General features: G+C 26.1%; 2 protein-coding genes across 31 annotated transcripts in view; both read right to left on the bottom strand.

Moving 5' to 3' along the window:
• Window positions 1-18,940, bottom strand: part of LOC105226827 (patronin) — a 42,781-nt gene extending 23,841 nt beyond the window's left edge. For 11 of the 19 annotated variants that reach the window (XM_011205895.4, XM_011205897.4, XM_011205905.4 and 8 more), the window contains exons 1-16: window positions 17,882-18,910; window positions 16,049-16,360; window positions 15,820-15,908; window positions 15,620-15,758; window positions 15,303-15,553; window positions 15,108-15,208; window positions 12,449-12,598; window positions 9,124-9,213; window positions 8,460-8,615; window positions 5,762-5,824; window positions 4,640-4,789; window positions 4,433-4,562; window positions 2,735-2,970; window positions 2,527-2,666; window positions 2,325-2,435; window positions 2,015-2,161 (exon numbers count right to left, since the gene is read on the bottom strand). In XM_011205895.4, the coding sequence (XP_011204197.2) occupies window positions 2,015-2,161; window positions 2,325-2,435; window positions 2,527-2,666; window positions 2,735-2,970; window positions 4,433-4,562; window positions 4,640-4,789; window positions 5,762-5,824; window positions 8,460-8,615; window positions 9,124-9,213; window positions 12,449-12,598; window positions 15,108-15,208; window positions 15,303-15,553; window positions 15,620-15,758; window positions 15,820-15,908; window positions 16,049-16,360; window positions 17,882-17,914 (2,298 nt within the window). In that variant the 5' untranslated portion in view covers window positions 17,915-18,910. Of the gene's footprint in view, window positions 1-2,014; window positions 2,162-2,324; window positions 2,436-2,526; window positions 2,667-2,734; window positions 2,971-4,432; window positions 4,563-4,639; window positions 4,790-5,761; window positions 5,825-8,459; window positions 8,616-9,123; window positions 9,214-12,448; window positions 12,599-15,107; window positions 15,209-15,302; window positions 15,554-15,619; window positions 15,759-15,819; window positions 15,909-16,048; window positions 16,361-17,881 lie in introns of all 19 variants that reach the window. The other 8 variants (XM_019990546.3, XM_019990547.3, XM_029550423.2 and 5 more) reach the window with 7 other exon arrangements.
• A 2,896-nt stretch (window positions 18,941-21,836) lies between these two features.
• LOC105226822 (transcription factor collier) overlaps window positions 21,837-22,837 on the bottom strand; it is an 82,047-nt gene continuing 81,046 nt past the window's right edge. For 8 of the 12 annotated variants that reach the window (XR_007422260.1, XR_007422257.1, XR_007422258.1 and 5 more), the window contains one exon: window positions 21,837-22,690. Coding sequence is in view for 5 of the 12 variants with exons in the window: in XM_049452059.1 (XP_049308016.1) it covers window positions 22,599-22,690 (92 nt within the window). In the remaining 7 variants the exon portion in view is untranslated. The remainder of the gene's footprint in view (window positions 22,691-22,837) is intronic. The other 4 variants (XM_049452058.1, XR_003845834.2, XM_019990522.3 and 1 more) reach the window with 4 other exon arrangements.

Raw genomic sequence — 22,837 nt, 5'->3', positions numbered from 1 at the left:
TATTTTCCATAAATTTAAGGTCATAAAATTAAGTTGCATGAATTAAAAAAAAATTATAATAATAATTAAAAAACAATATAAAAATTAAAAAAATTTTAAAAATTAAAAAAAAATTAGAAATTTAAAAAAAAGTATCAAAATATAAAAATTGAAAAAATATATTAAAAAATTTTTTTTTAAATTCAAAAAATTGTAAAAATTTAAAAACAAAATTATAAAAATTAAAAAAAAAATTAAATAAGTTTAAAAAAATTTAAAATTAATTTCAAAATTAATAAAAAAACGAAAATTTGTGAAAAAAATTATAAAAATTAAAAAAAAAATAAAATAATTTTTTGTTATATTTTTTCACAATTTTTCTCTTTGCGTGGTTTTTTCAAATTTGTTATAAATTATTTTAAGTTTTTTATAGTTTTTTTTCATTCTTAATTTTTTTTTATTTTTTATAAATTTATATTAAATTTTTAATGATCTTATTAATAATGTAATTAATAATTTAAATTATTTGTAAATATAAGCGTTAGGTTCAATTTTTGCAAAAAAAACAACAAAAAATAATAAAAAACAACCATGCTTTATAACCTCAAAAATTAGTCCAACTCATAAATCGCTCGATTTGTGGCTAGCATTTTGAAGCGTAACTGCATTAATGAGTAGCTTAAGCAATCGTTGCATTCAAGCTTAAAAACTGATTTAAAAAGTGGTAGCGCCTGAAAGTATGCAATTTCAGGGTCTACCCAATAGTCCCCACTGTTTTTTAATTTTTTGTTTTGAATATTCCACGGCATAGCAAAAAAAAATTAGAAATAATTACTGGACTGCCAAATATTTTAAGGGCTCGGGAAGTAAAATATTATATAAAGCCTCGAAAATTCGAACTTCGGATAACGGTACTTGATTTGGTATGCCTAAAACTCTACCTAAGTCTTAGAAAATCGATTAAGGTCGTGCGTAAAATAATTGAAGCTCAAAAGTTGAAAAATTGGATAACGGTACTTTATATGTATATAACGAATAAAACTCTTCCAAAATCATAAAAAAAAAATTTAAAAACTTTTTTAGGTAACTCATTTCATTATGCTAATTATTTAAAAAACAAAATAGTAAATATATTTGTTCTACTATTATCTCTCTTAAAAGAGCAATCTAAAAAATTGCGAATTTCGATCTAAAAAGTAGTTTTTCGAAAAACTTAAAAGGAAAATTGACTTCTAAGAAAACATTTAACGGAAATAAGTGCTTCAAATTATGAGATATTGATCTGAAATTTCGGATTCGCCCTTTTGCGCGTCAAGAAGCTGCTCATTTGTTGGAACCGGCGATATCGGACCGCTATATCATATAGCTGTCATACAAACTGATCCGTCAAAATTAAGTTTTTGTATGAAAAAAGTTTTTATTTGCATGATATCTTCGTAAAATTTGGTAAGAATTATTTTCCAAGACAGTGGCATAATTTCCGAACAAATTTTTCAGTTTGGACCACTTTAGCATATAGCTGTCATACAAAATGTACTATCAAAATCCAGTCCTTGTATGGAAAACTGTTTTATTTGACGAGATATCGTCACCAAATTCGGCATAGTTTTTTGTCCAACGCAACCCTACAATATCCGAGAAAATTGTTCAGATCTGACTACTATAGCATATAGCTGTTATACAAATTGCCACATCAAAATCAAGAAAAATATCATTTTATGGCGTTCATGCTATAAAAATGCACCTGTGAAGGGTATTCTAGCTTCGGTGCAAGCGAAGTTGACATTTTGTCTTCTTTTTTAAACACTTCATTTAACTTTTCACAAATAGTTTAATTTTTATATGAAACTCGCGAATGTTACTTCGCAGAAAAACAATGTGAATAATAGAAAATTTTCTATAAAAACCGCATTTTCACAGAGCTAATCGAGAGTTATTGTTATAAAAAACTACTCTACTGATACGCGAGCCAAATTTGCGCACCTTAACCTCACTTTTACGTTTTTTTTTTTTTTGTGTTTTTTACTTCGACTACCTGATTCAACATGTTGGCCATATGCTGTGCGTGCATCAGTTGTTGCGCTTGCAATTGTTGTGCTTGTATTTGGTTTTGTTGGACTGTTAGCTTTTGAATATCCTGTTGTATATCCTGTAAATTCATATTCATAATAGCCAGACTTTGCTGTATTAGAGAAGTACAACAACAACAACGACAACAAAGAGAGAGAGGTGTTAATAAATTTAAGGGTTGGTTAGTTAGCATTTCAATTAAACATAAATAAGTACATATTCAGATAAAAAACAAGTTAAATTCAGCAATATTAAATATGAAAGACAAGCGCTACCTGATACTTATCCAAGTCGAGCGGATCAAGATCTGGCGTGCGATTGGAATCGTTACTCAATGTCTCCCATTTCAACACCTCCGACGAGGCATCCAAATCCTCGCGTGCAAGCTTTAAATTTAATGCGTAAGTACGTTGAGTTAGGTGATTAACGGTTAGTAAGAGATTATATAGTATAAATACCGAACATTGAAAATGTTACCTTTTCCTGATGACGCAACAAGGCCATTTCAATGCGTCGCTTATCCTGTTCGATGCGTAAACGCTTCTCTTCGAGTTTCATGCGTATATTGGACAATTTGGAAGCGTTCTCCAGCGTGCGCAGATCATCGTCGTAGGGATCTAATCATATAAAAATATAGATATATTATTAGTTTATCTTTCAGCCAACAAGTTCAAATGCTACGCACCAATTTTACTATTATTCCAAGCCTCCACTTTGCTTGAGCCAGAACTTTGTGTTGAGCGTCTGGTCAACGTTTGCTCATAATCATTCGTGCTGCTGTCCTTGCGTTCGGCATACTGCTCTTCCAGATTGTCTTTTTCAATGGGGTGTTGACGGCGTGTCGAGGGCATCGGACTGCTAACCGTGCTGACAATGCTGTTCAGTTGAGTATTGGAGGCATTCATGTTGACATTATCGGTGCTGGGGGGAGGGAAGAGAAGTAGAGCATAAAAAAATTTTAAAAAAGTTTAAAAAAACTAAAAAAAAAATTTAAAAAAAAATTAAAAAAAAAATTTAAAAAAAAAATTAAAAAAAATAAATAAAAAAACTTTAACTTCGCTGTAATATGCTGCAAAAATAAAGTTTCCAAACAACCACTTGATTCCGATCGTTCAGTTTGTACTACAGCTATATGATAGAGTGGTCCGATCGGAAAATTTTGTCTGGAGATTATAACTTTGCCTTAGCCAATAAACCATGTCAAATTTCGGAAAGATACCTCGTCAATTGAAAAAGTTTTCCATACAAGTACTTGATTTTGATCGGTCAGTTTGCATGGTAGCTATATAATATAGTGGTCCGATCTGAACAATTTGTTAGGAGATTAGACAATTGCCATAAGTAATAAGCCATGCAAAATTTCTTGGCGATATCTCTTAAATTGAAAAAGTTTTCCATACAAGTACTTGATTTTGATCGTTCACTTTGTATGGCTGCCATATGCTATAGTGGTCCGATCTGAACAATTTCTTAGGAGAATAGACAATTGCCATAAGTAATAAGCCATGCAAAATTTCTTGGCGATATCTTTTAAATTGAAAAGGTTTTTCATACAAATACTTGACTCCGATCGTCCGGTTTGTATAACAGCCATATGCTATAGTGGTACGATATGAACAATTTGTTAGGAGAATAGACAATTGCCATAAGTAGTAAGCCATGCAAAATTTCTTGGCGATATCTCTTAAATTGAAAAAGTTTTCCATACAAATATTTGATTCTGATCGGTGAGTTTGTATAACAGCCATATGCTATAGTGGTACGATATGAACAATTTGTTAGGAGAATAGACAATTGCCATAAGTAATAAGCCATGCAAAATTTCTTGAAGATATCGCGTGAATTGAAAAAGTTTTCCATACAATCACTTGATTCCGACCGTCCAGTTTGTATGTCAGCTATATGCTATAGTGATTCGATCTGAACAATTTGTTAGGAGATTAGACAATTGCCATAAGTAATAAGCCATGCAAAATTTCTTGGCGATATCTCTTAAATTGAAAAAGTTTTCCATACAAGTACTTGATTTTGATCGGACAGTTTGCATGGTAGCTATATAATATAGTGGTCCGATCTGAACAATTTGTTAGATGAATAGACAATTCCCATAAGTAATAAGCCATGCAAAATTTCTAGGCGATATCTCTTAAATTGAAAAAGTTTGCCATACAAATACTTGATTCCGATCGTTCAGTTTGTATGGCAGCCATATGCTATAGTGGTCTAATCTGAACAATTTTTTCAAATATTACATTAATGCTTTAGTCAATATCTCATTCCAAAATTCGTGAAGATATCTTGAAAACTAAAACAAGAGCTTGACTTTGATCATTTAGTTCAGGATTCAACAAAATAACGGTTAAATGTTAATTTTGTGTAATACCTTGCATGCCGCTTCATTAAATATTTTTCGGTCTCACGATCCTGTTTCTCCGAACCCGAATCGGTATCGTAGCCAAGTTGTAGCGTGCCGCGTGCATCGGCAATGGAGGAGCGTACGGCGACAGCGGGTTCTGCAGATGTAAAATAAAAAAAATTCGTGAAATTTTTATTACTGCTATGTTTAAATAATATTTCTTTCAATACTCACCCACACTAACATTGGATAGCTTGCGTTCGCGTTCACGCTCACGCTCGCGCTCAAAACGTCCGACCGCATTCAATTGATCTTGAGAGCCACCGAAATTCTCAATTGTCAATTGTGAGTCTTCGCTGGATGAGTTTCGGCGTGAGCGTCGTCCTGAAATGCGCAGTAAAGCGTGTGAAAATGTTACAAAGTGTTTACAGTTATTTTATACAAGAATGGAGATGATGAAACTAAAAAATATTAGTGCGCAACTACAAAAGACGAAGAACATGCAATAAAAAATAAGCAAAAAATAACTTTGCGTTTTGCAGTTAGACAATACAAGAGAAAATGAGAGAGCATGCATTTTATTGAGTATAAAAGTGCAAATAACGGTTTGTATAAAATATTTCAAAAACACATGTGCAAGTAACGGTAAATGTGAAACGTTGCATAAAACTGGTGATGTCCAATAATTTCTACATAAGTAGCTGGGTTACGAGTACGAGTACACTTATGACACCAAGAAAGCGGTAGACAGTCTTTTTTTTTAAATATTGAAAATCTTTTTGAAATTACTATGTTTACTATTATTAATAAATTTGAATTTGAATTTTTCAAATTTTTAAATTTTTTTTCATATAAAATATATTCTGTTATTATTAACTTTTTTTAATTTAAAATATAAAAAAAACAAAATATTTAAAATATTAAAAATATTAAAAAAAAGTTGTTTGATCTCAATAATATTTATTATTTTTATACTTTAAATTTTCAATTTTGAATTAAAATTTTCAAACGTTTTTTTTAATATGAAATATATTTTTTAATATTATTCATTTTAAATAAAATAAATAAAAACAAAATTTTGGGCTCAATAACATTTTATTATTTTTTTATTTAAAAATTTAAATTTTGAGTTTTCAAATTTTAATTTTTTTTTTCAAAAATACTATATACATACATACATATCTATGTACATACATATGTATGTATATAACTTTTAACACTAAAATTTTTGTTTACTTCAAACACTTAATTTCCCTGCCACTTTCTTGGTGTTGTTGTATGGACAAAAATTTATACAATAATATATATAGAATATATATTTTATTTGTACTTTTTTTCGTTTTTCAAGGGATTTACCTGCATAACTAGGACGCCGATTTTGTTCCCAATTGCTGGGTCTGCCTGCCGGTACGTAATCACCTAATTTATTGGAATGAGTTTGGTTTTTAATATTTAGAGTACGCTTATGTACGTGTTGACAATTTGTATGTGTTGTTGTACGAGTAAATGATGTTAATACATATGTTTGGAAAATATGTAAATTTCAACGATTTTAAAAAGCATTAGAGACTAAAAAAATCTAAAACTTGTTTTGTACAAAATTTTTACAAAAAAAAAAAACTGTTATTTCCCAAGATTCAAAAAAGCGAAAATTTAAAAATGTGTAAAAAGCTTTGTTAACTGTTTCAAGAAAATGGTAAATGTAAGCTAAGACTTATACATTATAAGTAAAATGCAGCTAAATGTGACTTTAATTGAGAAAACAAACTCAAAGCATTAGCGCGCACATACACATTGACAGGTGTTTCATACAAGAATTACAAAAAATTTAAGCTAGACTTTCAGTAAGCGCTTAAAAAGGGAGTTTTTGAAAATAAAAAAAAATATTTTTAAGGAAGTTAGGAACACAAAAACGAAAAAATAACACTTTATATAAAAGAAAAAATTATAATAAAAAAATGTATAAAAATAAAAAAACAAATTATCCGTTAAAAATAATAACTTAAAACCAAAACTAATAAAAAAATACATAAAAAACAAAAAGTATTGAAAAAAATATTAAAAAAGAAAAACAACAAAATATTCCAAAAAAAAAAAAGTAAAAAAATAAAAAAGTGAAAAAACTAAAAATTAAAAAATAATAATTTAAAACTACAAAATAATTATAACATGAAAAAATAAAAAATACAATTATTCAGAACCAACATATATAATAAAAAAATTGGAAAATACATATAAAAAATACATATGAAAATAGAAAAAAAAAAAAATTAAGTAAAAAAAAACAATAAAAGTAATGAAAAATATAAACAAAATTAATAGAAAAATTAGAAAGCACATTTACAGAAAAGAAAAAAATATTTTTTTATAAAAATTAAAAAAAAATATACAAAAAATTAAAAAAAAATAAAAATTAAAAAAAAATAAAAATCAATAAAAGAGTAAAAATAATAATAATATGGAAAAATAATAATAATTAAAAATAATATAAATAAAAATATATTAATATGAAATAATAATAATTAAAAATTAAAATAATAAAAAAAATTTAAAAGACAACAAAAAATATGTTTGTGAAAATGAAGAAATCAAAAAATTAAAAAATAAATATTAATATAAAACAACATAAAAAAATAGAAATAAACAGAAATGTTATAAAAAAGAATAATACAAAAATATGATAATATACAAAAATAAAATATAAATAATAATAGAAAAAAAATTAAAACAAAAATACAACTAATAAAAAAATTTAGAAACGCATTAAAAACTATATAAAAAATAAGAAAAAAACAAAAAATTACAATAAAAAGAATAAAAACTTAATTAATAATAAAAAATAATTACAGAATATGATATTTTTCAGAAAAAAAAAACAAAATAATATGTAAAAATAAAATAATAAAACAAATTAAGTAATAAGAATAGAAAAAAATTAATATGAAAAAATGGAAAAATTATAAAAAAGAAGTAAAGTACAAAAATATTAAAAAAAAAAATAAAAAATATATAAAAAAAATAAAAAAAAATATAAAAAAATTAAAAAAAAATAAAAAGTTATAATACAAAAGGATATTTTTAAGAAAAAAAAGAAAGAGAATAATAATATACAAAAAAAAGTATTAAGGATAGGAAAAAAAATTAAAAATAAAACAAAATAAAATAAAAATTAATCGAAGAATTAAAAAAAATAATAATGATAAAATATAAAAATCTTAAAAAATATATTTTTTTTTTAAATGATGGAAATAATTAACAAACACACCTATATATTATGGTACTGATCAACTAGCCATTAAAAATACATTTTTTAGAAATAAATTAAAAAATATAATTCTATATATGCCATTAATTTGTAAGCGGAAAGTTAAAAAAGTATTTCTAAAACAAGAAATATTTTAAAATATAGTATATTGGAAAAAGTCCGCTCGAAACTACAATTACGAAATTGAAAAAACAATGAAGAAAGTATAGAAACTGTTTTCTAGCAAGCAAAATCTATTTTTAGAGCACTTTTTTTCGAAAATGTTGAATTTGAAATACAAACTGAACAGAATAGTGAATAATGAATTAAATTGTTTGCTGGAAAAATATTTTTAAATCGAAATTTTAATATTTAATTAAAAAAATTCAAAACTTTAATATTAAAAAAAAAATCGGAAAAATTTATACTCATTTGAAAATTAAATATAAAAAATAAATTAAATTATTTGCTTAAAAATATTTTTGAACCAAATTTTTGATATTTCATTCTACAAAAAGATCAGAAAAATAAAATCAAACAGAAAAAACTGAAAAAAAAGTCTGAAAAAACAGTCTAACAAAATATTACCAACTAAAATACAAGTTCCAGTTTTGAAAATCAACAAGAGTGAAGCGTTTTTGAAAGCCTAGCTTAAAAAGCGTTAAAATATTAGAATTTTTCAAAAAAATTTGTAACACATACAAGCATACAATCATGCACATACGTGCATATAGCTACATATGCATATGTATGTATGTGTGGCCAACGGCACGTTAGTTCTTACGGTACATATGTTAGTTATTTACAAACCTCTTTCATCAGCCTTAGTCTCGATATTTGATTTTTCTTTCGATTGACGCAAACGTGCGGGAACCAATGGCTCCTGTTGCTGTTGATTGTGTTGTTGTTGTTGTGAGTGCAACGACGATAGGGTTGTAACGCCACGTGACTTATGAACAACAAATGCTACGCAATGCAAAATCGAAAAGTGGAAAAATTGGAAATAAAAAAGTTCAAATTAAAAAAGAATTCTGCTGGTGAACATAAGAAGCATTAATGAGGAGCTGAAGGCAGGTGGCTAAAGTGCGAGCGATAAATGTACATACATATGTTGCTAGAGACAAAATGTAAACAAATTTATGCAAATTTAAATTGTAAAAAGAAATATACACACAATTTAAATTATTAAAAAAATTATAGTAAAAAACACATAACCTCAAAATTATATTTAAACACACTTAATACAACTTTTGAACGAAAAAATCTGCAAACGGGCTTTTTGGCTTGCTTTACACAGCATTTTGTACATTTTCGTTATTTACAAATTCAAAACTTTTCACTGTCATATAATTATAGCACAATATTATAGCACAAAATATAGCGTGTATAAAGCGGACTTTGAGACCAATTATAATTCTAACCTCAAAGTCAACTTTATTTTGTCGCAAACTTTTATTTCTAAGTAGTCGTTTACCTTCGTTTTCCGAATTTCTTAACCCCGCATTTTGCATTATTGTTGCAGTATTATTTCCATACACTACTTCTGACGAGGCCGAATTCGAAACTAAAAAAAGAAAAGAAAAATAATAAACAAAAAAGTTTAACGCTTTATTTTCAACATAAACGACCTAAGCCACCTTTGCAGAGACTTGGACTCATGACTTGAAAGATATGGCTGGTTTAGGGTTAATTCATTGTATATTACTGTTGTTTTTGGCAGCAGGGGTCAGCTGGTGTGTTCGGGGATTGTGCGTGTGCGGACAAAAACAGTTAGAAATGAGTTTTGGTTAGGCATTGCGCGCGTTTTGAGTAATTCGGGGATTTTGAGGTTAGAACAGCATGGCAATTTTGCAACGGAGTATTGGTAAAATAGGTGCATCGGAATTTAAAGTTTAATTTTCCACTTTCGGTCGATATTTCGAATTAGGGAAAGCCAAAAATTAGGGGGAAATATTTGAAATGCGCCTAAAAGTAGACATTGAAGTTTACAATTCGTTATTTTTATATTATATATGAAAAATATATAAAAATCAAGCATACTTTTAGGCGCTCACTCTACTAACACTTTGTTAAAAGGGCTCTAAAATTGATTAAGGGATATTTCAGTTGTAAATGCAAAGATTATTTATTAGATAAAGTTTTTTTAACCAATTTCTTTACTCGAAGTTTTGAAAAATCTCTGCGAAGAACTTCTTAAACTCATAGGGTATTTAAGTAAAGATTTGAAATCGCATTTCAGAATATTATGGCGGCTCGCAACAGCGTGTTTTTAGTTTTCAAAATTAAACTTCAAATACTAAATTAGCAAAAATGTAACACAGAAGTTAAAGAAAATGCAAAAATAACTTTGTTTAAGACAAAAAAAAATTGAAAATTCGAACTAGTGTTATTTTAAATATCAAGCAAAAATTTTGTTATTAAATAATATTTTTTCTAGCTCAAAATAAATTACAAAACACTAAGATTATTATAAAAGTAAATTATTAAATATATATATGTATATATAAACATAAATATATATAATAAATATAATAAAAATTAGTGAAACTGCGCAAAGTAGTTTTTTTTTCAAGAATTCAAATAAAAAAATATCAGACCAGAGAATTATTTTTCTTTCTAATGTTGGTTTCGAAATTTATTTTTGATAAAAAATTTTATGTAATTTTTTCGTAGAGAATTCATTATATTAATATTTTTTATTAGTTTTTCGTTTTGTTTTATTTAATGTTTATTTTATTATTCCTTTTTTTTAATTTTGCGAGAGAAACTATTTTTTTTTTATATGGTATATACATATATTTTTAAATAAATAATAATTAAAATTATTTTTTTGTTATTATTTTTGATATTTTTTTTTGAAAAGCTAAATTTTTAGATTTCAAAATTCAAATTTAGATTTGAAAATTTAACACAGTACGTTTATATTTATTATTTTTTTAATATAAAAAATTAAAATTCTAAAATTTCAAAAACTATTTTTTATTAATTATTATTTTTAATTCAAAAATTAAAAAGTATATTTCAAATTTTCAAAAACTATTTATTTTAATAAAAAAAAATAATCAAAACTATTTTTACAACTATTATTGTAATTTTAAAATATTTTATTTCGCTTTCAAAATTTCAAAAACTATTTTTAAATACTAATATTTGTATTAAATAAAGTATTTTTATTAAAAAAATTTAGTTTTGAGATTCTGATTTCAAAATTTTCAAAAACAAAAATTATAATTTTAAAATTTTCAAAAACTAAACTAATTAAAAAAAGAAAATAATTTTTATTAAAAAAAAACTATTTTTTTAACAATTATAAAAATTTAATTTGAAATTCTAAAACCTATAGATATATAAAAATATTATTTTTATAATTTAAAAAAGTAGAATTTTCAAAATTTCAAAAACTGTAGTTGTAATTTAATTTTAAAAACTACTTTTAATAAATATTATTTTTAATTTAAAAAAATTAAATTCAGATTTCAAAATTTCAAAAATTATGGACGTAAATTACTAATACTTTAATTTAAAAATATATAATTTTTTTAATCTTTATTTATAATACTATTTACTGTTATTAAAAAAAAAAAAGGTTTTAAAAAATTTCAAAAAACATTTTTTTTAATAATTACGATTTTTTAAATTTAATTTTAACCATATATATTTTTTTTATTTAAAAACTGTTATGATTCCAATTAAAAAAAAAATTAATTTAGATTCGAAACTTTTAAAAATTATTTTTTTAAGTATTATTATTTGTTATTATTCAAGTTTATACTAACTAGACCAAATATATGTACATTAAAATGCAGAGAAATGTACTAACAAATTCTAAGTAACTATAAAAAATTATAGCAAAACAGTTTTTATGTGAAAAAAGGTTTTTTGAATTTACTAGGGAAAGGGAATTGATAAATTGCTGTTACCATAGTAAAGACCAAATGAAAGCGAAATATTATTAAAGGAATTCGAATTTCGATATTTTCGAAAATTCAAAAATCTGTTTCAAATATGTAATTTGAAAATAATGGTTTGGCTGATACTTTTTGAGTGACAACAACAACATATTTACCATTTTTTTGCGAGATTTTGCAATATAAAACATTAAACAATTATTTTGCTAAATTTAATTTTTTGTGTATATTTTTTAAAAACCTTAAATTTCACACATTCAACGCTTTGACTTATTTGTTAGTTAGTAGTGTGCTAATTTGCGGTAAACGAATAAGTGCGGCTTGCTGGGCAAAGCTGTTAAGAATTGAATTGAACAAGACAGTGTGGCTGCCGAGTGCTTAAAGCTGCCGAACGATGCTTGCTTGGAGATGAGTGAGTGGCAAAGCCGACGCGGCGTTGCAAGGCACACCAAAAACGCTAATGCTAGAGGAAATGAGAACTAAGCAATGGCGATTGTTGTTGCATGAAATGCTACGCATGAGACAAAAAATTATGAAAACTGATGAATTCATAAGGAAAATGCGAATGAAATCAACTTCGAATAAACGCATACAAAACTATATATGTATTAGAAACTGAACTGCAAAACATTGGAACGCAAAAAATCAGGTGTTTATGTGCGTAATTAAACGAAAATTTGTAGAAATGCGCACAAATGAACGAAAACATGCACTAATTAATTAATTAAGGACTGCAACGCATTTGAAACAATTGCAACAATATTGAAAAATTATATATAGAATATGTAGTATATAGTATACATATGTATGCAACACATAACAATGCTAAACAAATATATTAACGGATTTTTTTTTTTGATACTGTTTTTCTATGTTTTATTTGTTAAAGACCTTGAAATGGAGGTCGATTCGTTGGCGAGCCATAATTCGAATCTGAATCGCTTCTCAGATCTGGAATTGGTATGACGGGCTGCATTGTGAGACCCCTGCGATGACATATTCCATGCTCATTAACGCCAAAGTAACGCTTACTGATGATCTCTACAAGAATGCGTGTGGCACACGGTTGTTTTTGTTTGTCATTATTATTATTTTTTTGAATTTTTTTTTTGTTTTTGTAATTTTTTATACAGAGAAAGAGAGATTAGGTATAAGTGTGTTGGTAACTGCATTGAATTTTCACTTTAAACAATTAATGGTTAAAATTTTAGTTACATTTAACGTTACTTAATTAAATTTAATACCTAAGCATGTGGGCAATTTGCGGTGGGAGGTACACCGAACAGTTTATAGAGTTAATAGTTAGTAGGGAGAGTGCCTAGACAAGTTGAAAGCAAAGTAATCTAAGAGTTTTGAAATCAGGAAGTACTTTAAAACGAAAAAAATACTTGCAATTGTTTGAAAATGACAAAAATATTGAAAAACTAACGGGTAATAAGTAAGTTGAGACATAAAAGATAAAAAAAAAAATAAAACAAAAAAAAAATAAAAATAAAATAAAAAACAAAAAAAATTAAAAAATAAAATTTCAAAAAATTAAAAAATAAAATTTCAAAAAATTAAAAAAATAAATTTTTAAAAAATTAAAAAATAAAATTTCAAAAAATTAAAAAAATAAATTTTTAAAAAATTCAAAATTAAATATTTCAAAAAATTAAAAAATTAAAAAAAAATTTTTTTAAAATTTTAAAAATTAAATTTTCCAAAAAATTAAAAAAAAATTTAATAAATTAAAAAAAAAATCAAAAAATTTAAATTAAAAAATTTCAAAAAATTAAAAAACATATTATATTTGAAAAAAAAAACTTCAAGAAAATCGTTAATTTCGTTTGCACAGAAGGAAGGATGGTAGGAAGGAAATTGTACCGGTGCCTTGGACAATAAGCCACGCGGAATTCGTGAAAATATCGTGTCAAAGTTTTCTATAGAAGAACTTGATTTTGATCGGTCAGTTTGTATGACAACTACATATAAGCTATAGTACTTTCTTGGGGAGAAACGGACATGTGCAGGATTTCAGATCGATATTTTATAGAAGGAGGGACCAGACGATCCCAAAAACGGAGGGCATATATACCGACAGACGACTCAGCTTTTCACACTGGTAATTTTTATACACTATAAAGTCTTCAAACTTTCCAAAAAATTACAAAAAAAAACACAGAAAGAAATCTAAACGAATTAAAAACAGATTGAACTAAAATTTTTAAAAAATGAAAGAAAACATAAAAACTAAAAAAACAGGAAAAAATCTATAAAAATAAAAAAAAAAATAAAAAAATTAAAAAAAAATTAAAAAAAATATCAAAAAACTAAAAAAAATTAAAAAAAAATCAACAAATTAAAAATAATATCAAAAATTAAAATTTATAATTATAAAAAAATATATAAATTTAAAACACAATTAAATAAAAATTAAAAAATTAATATAAAACAAATTTAACTTTTTATTAATTTTTTTTTTTGCATTAAAAAAAATAGAAACAGTTAGAAATTAATAAAACAAAAAGAAAAAATTTAAAAAAATTAAAAGAATAATCACTAAAACAAAATTAATTTAAGAACAGATTTATAAAAATTAAAAAGAAAGATAAAAATTTAAAACCAAATTAAAAATATAATATAAAAAATTAAAAAAAAAATTATAAAAAATTAAAAAAAAATTATAAAAAATTAATTAAACGTTAACCATTCATTAGGAACAGTTAAAAACTAAGAAAACAAATAATTAAAAAAAATTAAATTGAAAACATATTAAAAAAAAATTATTAAAATTAAAAAAATTAAACATACAAAAGTTTAATGCAAAATTATAAAAAATAAAAATAAAAAAAATTATATAAAAAATTAAAAAATTATAGAAAAAAATGAAAAGCAATAAAAACAATAATTATAAAAAATAAACCAAATTATAAAAAATATGTAAAATTAAAAAACAAATTAAAAAAATAATTAAAACAAAACAATTTCACTTTTTAATAAGTTTATGTTTTTTGTGGATTAAAAAAATTAGAAAAAGATAAAAACATATGAAAAAGTGGAACAAAAAAACATAGAAACATAAAACATTATGACAATTATAAAAAAAATTAAAAACAAAAATTATAAAAAATTAAAAACACAATTTTAAAAATTTATGAATAGAAATAAGAAAAATTAAAACAAAAATTTTCTTTCTCATCACTAGGTTTATGTTTTTTTGCATACTGCAAAATGCACAACAGCTGCTGCTGACCAACAAACACTATTGTCTGCCTGTTTGCAAGTGCAAATGTATTGAAAGTACAAGTACGCGAAAGGTAGAACAGAAAAAGAAGAAGCGTATGTACATATGTAACAACTTCAAAGAATTGATATTTTACAGTATTATTTGGCGGTTTGCTTTGCTTCCAACATATTTGTAGGCGCGCTCATGAGCAGATGTGCAAATAAAACCAAAAAAAATAATAATAATAAAACAAAATAATAATAAATACAAGTGGAAATGCGCTAATTATAGCAATAGCTACTTAAATACATACAATAAAACTCATAATGCAGAGCAATTTACCTGGCGCATCCATGCCTGGATAGCAAACACATTTTGCAGGATGGATTTCGAAGAGTAGAAATAAATCCGCCAAAAGTACAACTAAATTCAGCTTCATTGAACTGTGAAAAATAGAAAATGCAAATATTAAAAACAAGATGCACACTTGTAAATGCTAAAAATATGAAAGGAAGGAATATATTTGTAGGTACGCACTTGCGCATGTATGTAACATCTTCGGGCATCATATGGAACACATTATATGGCAAATGTTTTTGACAAAAATTGCTGACTAAAGACACATTGTGTACGGAATCCTCGACGGCTGGTAAGTAATTAATACGGACAAGCGTCCATGGTAGCGCTTTCGGGCAATAATACGATATAAATAAAGCTAAACAAACGCCATCACATAAGCTCTGATAATCGTGCACTGCTGGAATGTTGGGCACTTGTAGGCGCACGCCCTGTGGATGCAGAAAAATAAATAGTGTAACATTTTTTACAACTTTAAAATGGTATGTGCTTGCTACATTTTCATCCGTTGCGCCCAATTCGACATCACGGGCTATACGTTTCTTCAACGAAGTACACGCATGTGAGATCCACAGCAACAGCAGCTGATCGAATGGCTGATCGTGTGGTAACGTTTGACCATTATTACCTGTAATTCTGTAAGAAAGTAAGAAATTAGTTTAAACTGCTATTTTTTGTCAATTTTTATGGCACTCACCTGGCAACAGCGTTAGCTATGCGATCGCCCGAAGTTATTTCCTTTGCGTACAAAGTCATTAGTGATTGAATCACGGACATGTGGGCGTTCTGAAAGATAAGCAGGACAAAGATTAAATATATATGCAATAAAAAGCGATGTTGATACTTGATTTTCGTTACTTTTACATACTTGTTTCACTAAAACATAACTTTTAAATATATTTTTAACTAAAATATTTAATACTTACTATCCTCAAAGGATTTGTTTGTATCAAAACCGTTTCGGTTAATGGCATCTCTGGTGACTCAGCGACTGGCACACCCTTACGTGACAATGTCTGCAATATGGACCAATGATTCAGACTTTGATAATTCGGATCCGAATATATGTTGGATAATGTCTGGCAGTATAGCGTTGCATTTCCCATTTCCACAACAATTTGCGGTTTCAGCCGTTCCTGATTGTCATGATCGGTATAGAAGGGTTCACGCAAATTGTCTGGAATATTATTGTTGAAGGCTTTGGCGAGCAGCCACTTCACGGAAGCACGATGATGTGCCTACAGCGGGGAGGAGGGAGAAAAAATAGATATAATTTTAAGATATAAATTATAAATATGATTTATTCTGCAATAGTCGACAATAATCGACACGTTTTGTTACTTTTATAATTGATTATTATAATACTTAATAACGTGCACAGCAAGTTCATCGCTACCTCTTTTGACCACCACTTCGCGACATTTTTTTCGAGCGTTAGGCACTTCGTATAACCAATGTTGACATAATCAACAGCATAAACGACAATCCGACCCGGCAGCAAAAAGGTATTTATATGCCAATAACAACAACAGCATTTTTTTCTTTGTATGCTCTGCAGAGGGCGTAAGAGGAGGGTAATCAAAGCACAACAGCGACTTTTTGGCATGCCATAGCTGTGCTCACTTTTTGGGTGTAACCAAATCGACTGATGGCTATCAGCAGCGTAGGTAAAATAAAAAGCTTACGCGATTGTGAAGACATTACACTTTTCTTTTAATCATAATTTTTTGTTTTTGCATATGCAAAATTTTCCGTATAATACATTGACTCACCTAATTTTTGTTATTGGATTATTGCAAATTCGCATATGAATTTTGCTTTGGCTAGCAATTTGATTTGTAACCAAATTGGAAACAATACAATTTGTTGTTGTTACAGTATTTAAAATGACAACATGCCTGGGTTATTTTCTTTTTTACATTTTAGAAGCACTTAAGCTGTTATAAAGAACAGCAAAATAAAAACCTATCATACATAAAAAATGTAAAAACAATAACAATTTAAAGGTAAAAACGTAAAAAACTGGTCGCTGACATATTTATTGAGTAGGTGGTTCGCCAGGTGCTTGGCTCATAACGCTTACGGCAAAGCGTACAACTTGCAAAGCTTGTATGTAAGTAAGTAGGTGGACAGAGAATGAACCCGACAAAGGTATATATTTATATTTAACATATAACCATCATTTAACGCATGTATATACACATTTAGTTATATACATAGGTGAGTTAATATGACCGCAGCTATCAATTGTTGGTCTTTACGCTTTCGATTTCCTAATTGCTTTTAGATTTTCTTAAATGCATCTAATAGCATACTGCCAGCAGGCGTACACAAGTTGCAACAATTAAAATCAACTTGAAAAACTACTACCTACAATGTTAGCGTGCATACTCGCCCATATCTACAACAAGTGTATGTACTACATGAATGAATGAATGTGGAGTACATGAGCAGCAATGTGGCATACAATGCGCTTCCACTTCACAGTTTCTACTAGACGAAAAAGCGAAAAATGCTGTTTGACATTTGATGATATCATATTTTTTGCCTTTATGCTGCCGCTACGAAATTTCGTGGGTAAACAAGTGCCAACGACTGGGCTGGCATACTGGTGTTTTGCATACATATTGAGCACACGCACATTATAGATAAATATGTATTTACACACTCCTATATTGAAATCTTTTCAGTTTTATGTTGTTGTGCTCGTTGCAAGTGTGTCGCTTAAAAATAGATAAGAACGCACACATAATACATACCTGTCTAGTTTCTTGCTGTCCAGCATCCATCATGCATCAATTATATCCAGATCAGACGTATAACTTCTCCCAAATGACCAGCAGCGGGTCGTTTCAAGAACCGATCCGTCCGATAGTCGTCGTTGTCGTTGTGGTCGTGGTCGTCGCAATCGTCTTTCGCTCAGCCACGAGCACCGTAATCCACAAGAAGACAACAGCAATCAATCCTTCGATTCATGCAACAAAAAAAAAGAAGAAAGCTAAAAGCCTTCCTAAACGAAACTTTCTTTCACACGTATCTCATAGACACACAAATATTTCAACAACAAATTCCACATTAATAAGCATAAGCTAGTGCAGTTTTGGAAAGGTGCTACGCCTGCTTAAAACTTGTGAATCACTCTCTGGCGTGTTTTTTGCTTCTTTTTTTGTTATAATGCTTTAAGCCCCACCGGCGTGGGGGTTTGCTAGTAAAGATTAAACGCACCAATGCATCAGCTGTTGCGACTTATCGATATTTAGCCACATAACACGCACTTCCTCAACACAATTACTTCAAATTCAATTAATTATATAAACAATTAACAATTTGTTTGGCTTTTCTTTCACTTCGCTGATGTTATTTGGATAAATACAAAGATTATCTCATTATTAAATTCTTTGCTCAAAAATTTTCTTCAACTTTACACCAAAACGACAAAAAAAAATAAAACAACACTTGTCTGCTCGTTCGCACGCACACTTGCTACATGCAGCCGCAAGCAGTGGCTTTCTCTATCTCGCACATATGTTTAACACGCGAGCCACGACCCTAACCGAAAATGGGAGTCGCGTAGTGAAATTTTTATTCGGCCGCTCGAGACATTTGCTATTTTTCATTTAAATATTACAATTTCACTATGTATTCAAATCGATTATTTTACCGTCTGCCTGCTAATACCAATTCAAACATTACTCACAATTAATTTGCAATAAAATTTTAACAATTTTCGTTTAGCTTTCGCAGCTCAATAACAGCAGAGCGAATTTGATCAAGTGAAAGAAAACGTCATCTGCGTTGTTGCCAGATGTATCGGAAAGAGAAAATGAGAAATGTCTGAAATGACAGCAGCGGTAATGCGTTACGTTGCGTTACGTCGTGATAACGAAACGGAAGTACGTAATTGAGAAAATTCGGTTGGTAATTGAAGTGAAATTATATAAGGAAATGTAATTGTTGATTGTGAATTGAATATTTAATGAATTTCGTGCATGTATACCAGATATATGTATATCCAGATTGCTACCAATATATAACCATATTGTTTGTTTGAATGTTTTTGTAAAGCTTCGTGATATGAAACGAGCGTTAGTTGTTGATCGTTTTCCGTCGGGTAGCGTTTAGGGATTTGGGTTTATTAAAAAAATTGATATTTTTAATAAAAACTTTTATACTTTCTTCGAATTGAGTGAGTTTAATTAGCGAAGCAAATTATAATTTAGTTCGAAAAGGGATGCACGCAGGTCCGGGTTATAAGCCTGTGTGGTTTAAATGTTGCTTACATCGGAACTCAACATAGAATATCAAAGAATTTTGTTTAAAATTTTTCTTTAGGGAACCGAGTTTCATACTTACAGTTTAAAATTATTATATACTTACTTAAAATTTCCTTTTACCACCAAATTTATTTTCCTCAACATTGTTTAAATAAAGTAAACGTACGATTTTTTTTACAGAATTCAAAATGTGTATGTATTTTAATAATTAATTATATTTTAATTTTTAAATTAATTATTATTTAATTTACATTTTCAATATATTTTACAAATATTAATTAGAAACACTAATTATTACCGTACGAAACAGTTACAACGTAAAATGTAATATTTTTTTTACATTGCTGTATTCGTGTTTGCGGTTATAGCTTATAACTATAATACAAAAAACAATTTACGGCGTGTTTGGTAATATGGTAAGGTTATATGCAACAACAATGTGATAAGAAATTTTGGAAGTTAATTAATTAGAAATAACAATTAATTTTGTAATAAAAAATATTAAATTAAAATATCTTAATTAAAAAAATATAATTATAGTATATACTCGTAATTAAATTAAATTAATTTTAAAAGAAAAAAATGTATGAAATTAAATTATATTAATGAAAAAATATATATAATTTTATTAAATTTTTTTTTATATAAAATTTGAATATTTTTCAATAAAATTTTGTGTTAAGAAAATCAAATATAATTGCATTAAATACATTTTACTTTAATTTATAGTGATTTGGAATAAAAATATTAATATACTATAATTAAGTTATTTAATTAACAAAAAAATAGTTAAACGAGATTTTATTAAATTTTTTAATTTGAAATTTAAAAAAAAAAAATCTAGTCTAATATTTTTTGATACAAAAAAATTATTATTTATTTAAATACATTTTTAATAATGATTTTGAATAAAAATAATAATATATTATTATTTAATTAAAAAAAAATATTTTTTTTTATTTAATATTTTTAATTAAATTAATTTTTTTATTTAATATTTTTAAATAAAATCTCAAATTCCAATCTTAAAAAAATTTATACATTTTTTGTATAAATTATGAATTTTTTCAAATAAAAATTATCTTGAAATTATTTAATTTTTATATATTCATTTCTAATTTTAGTAAATAAAATTTTATAGCGGGATTTTAATTTTTTTATTTAATTAAGTCTTAATATTTTAAATAACAAAATTTATAAATTTTTTTAAATAAAAATTTTTTTTTTTAATTAAATCTGATTTTGTTAGTTAAAAAAATTAATAAATTTAATTTTATTAATTAAAAAATTTTAATTCAATTCATAATTAAGAAAATTAATAAAATTATATTTAATTTTTTTTCTTAAAAAAAAACAATTTCTAATCAATAAAATTATAAAAAAAATAATAAAATTAGATTTAAGCGATTTTTTTTAATTAAATCTAATTTTAATATTTTTTTTTTTTTCAACTTAAAAAATTGAGTTTCATTAATTACTTGTTTTGTTCAATTATAAAAATCATACAAATTATTTACATTTTGTTGTTGCAAAATACCTGTTATCCATTAAGTACCAAATTTTTTTTTAACATGCGTAATTGGTTTCATAATTATTTAACAATATTAAAAACATGAAAGAAATTATAATTTTAAGTTCAAAAATCTTTGCGCTTATAAAGTCACTATATTAATAAAAATTTGCAAATTTTCAGATTTTCGTATTTTTTTTATTTATTTATATATTTATTATTAGATTGTTAGCATTGTTCTAGTTAAGTATGTTAAGTTTCGCTTGTATTTTTTTTTGTCAAATATTTTTAACTGTGAGCAAAAAAGAAGAAAATTCTTGCTAAATATCGGCTAAACTTTAATGCTAAGCTATTGTGGGTGTGTGTATGTATGCTTGGGTATTTTATTGTAACTGGGTATAATATATGTGTGTGTGTATATGTATGTTTGCGCGCATATATGTGTGTATGTTTGCATATATGGATATTTGAACCACTGTGTGTTTGTGTTGCTGTGTGTAATTGCAGTTTTCTATTTTATGCTTATAATATTTTTTTTTGATAAGTGTATGCTGTTAATATTTTTATATTAATTGTGTTGTTGTTGCAGACAGAAACTTCGTATACAAATTTTTCTAAAATTCATTAACTATCTACAGAGTTTAGCTTTAAGTTTTTTTGTATTTTTTTTTAAATTTTTTTTCAAAATTTATTTTTGAATTTTTTCCAAAACTTTTTTGAAATTTTTTCCAATTTTTTTTTTGAAATTTTTTTCAAAATTTTTCTTCAATTTTTTTTTTTATTTTTACTTCATTTTTATATATTTTTTATTTTATTTTCCCATATTTTTATTTTATTTTATTTTTTAATATTAATTATTATAATATTTTTTCTATTGATGTTTGTATGTTTTTTGTTTTACTTTGTTGTTATATGTAAATATTTGATATGAATAGTTGCTGCTATTTACAGTTGAATATGTCTGCTTGATATTATATGTCATTTTTATATTTTTCCCTTAAAAAAATAATTTTTTAATTTTTATTATTTTTTTAGTAAGAAAATTTATTTACAAAGCAAAGTAAAAAATCTAAATAACTTAATATAATTTTACTTAAATATTTAAATAATATATGAAATTTTTTTTTCGCTTCTGTTTGTGTGTGTAAGTATGTATGTATATGTAATTATTAACAAATTAACTGTAATTCCTTATATTGCACGCGAAAACAAAACGTAATACATATTTATAATAATTTTAGCTTATAATTATTTTATTTTTTTTCAACTATATTATATTAAATGATTTTTCATGTTATGCATCTATTAACGCTTAATGTTGAAGAAAACGATATATATATTTTTTTATTGAATTTATTTTTTACAAATTCATTTTTTCTATTTTTTCTTATATGTATGCATGTATGTATAAGTATTTAAATTTAATTTAATTTTTTTTTAATAATTTATTTTTTATATTTTTAAATTTATTTTTAATATTTTTTAATTTATTTTTAATATTTTTTTTTGATTGATCATCATTTTTCCATCCCCGCCTTGGCTTAACTCTAGAAAAAGATATGTAATTTCGAATATGTTTTTTGTTGTAACCAAATCGCAAATCGCAAATGCTCATATGTTTTAGGTGAGTATGTATGTAGTAGATTTCTTTGATATTTGCTGTTCCCATATGTTTGTAAGCCAATGCGCATTTTATTTGGTCGATGTCACCAGTTGGCTTGTGCCATAGCCTTGGGTGTTGCACGTTGGCAGCGTGAATGGGTTGAAGCTGAGGCCGCTCACTCCTGGAAAACATAGAAATAAATTTGATTAAAATCTAATTTACGGTTGTATTATAAATAAAATGTAATTGCTTTACAATGTAAATGCCTCAACTATGCAAATGTGGACTATACAATGTGGCTGAACGAAAGCTTTCACGCAAATCTTTT

The sequence above is a fragment of the Bactrocera dorsalis genome, chromosome 3 (genome assembly GCF_023373825.1).
Source record: "Bactrocera dorsalis isolate Fly_Bdor chromosome 3, ASM2337382v1, whole genome shotgun sequence".
NCBI classification, from domain to species: Eukaryota; Metazoa; Arthropoda; class Insecta; order Diptera; family Tephritidae; genus Bactrocera; species Bactrocera dorsalis.
Note: the sequence above shows the minus strand (reverse complement) of the source record. Positions and strands in the feature narration are given on the sequence as shown.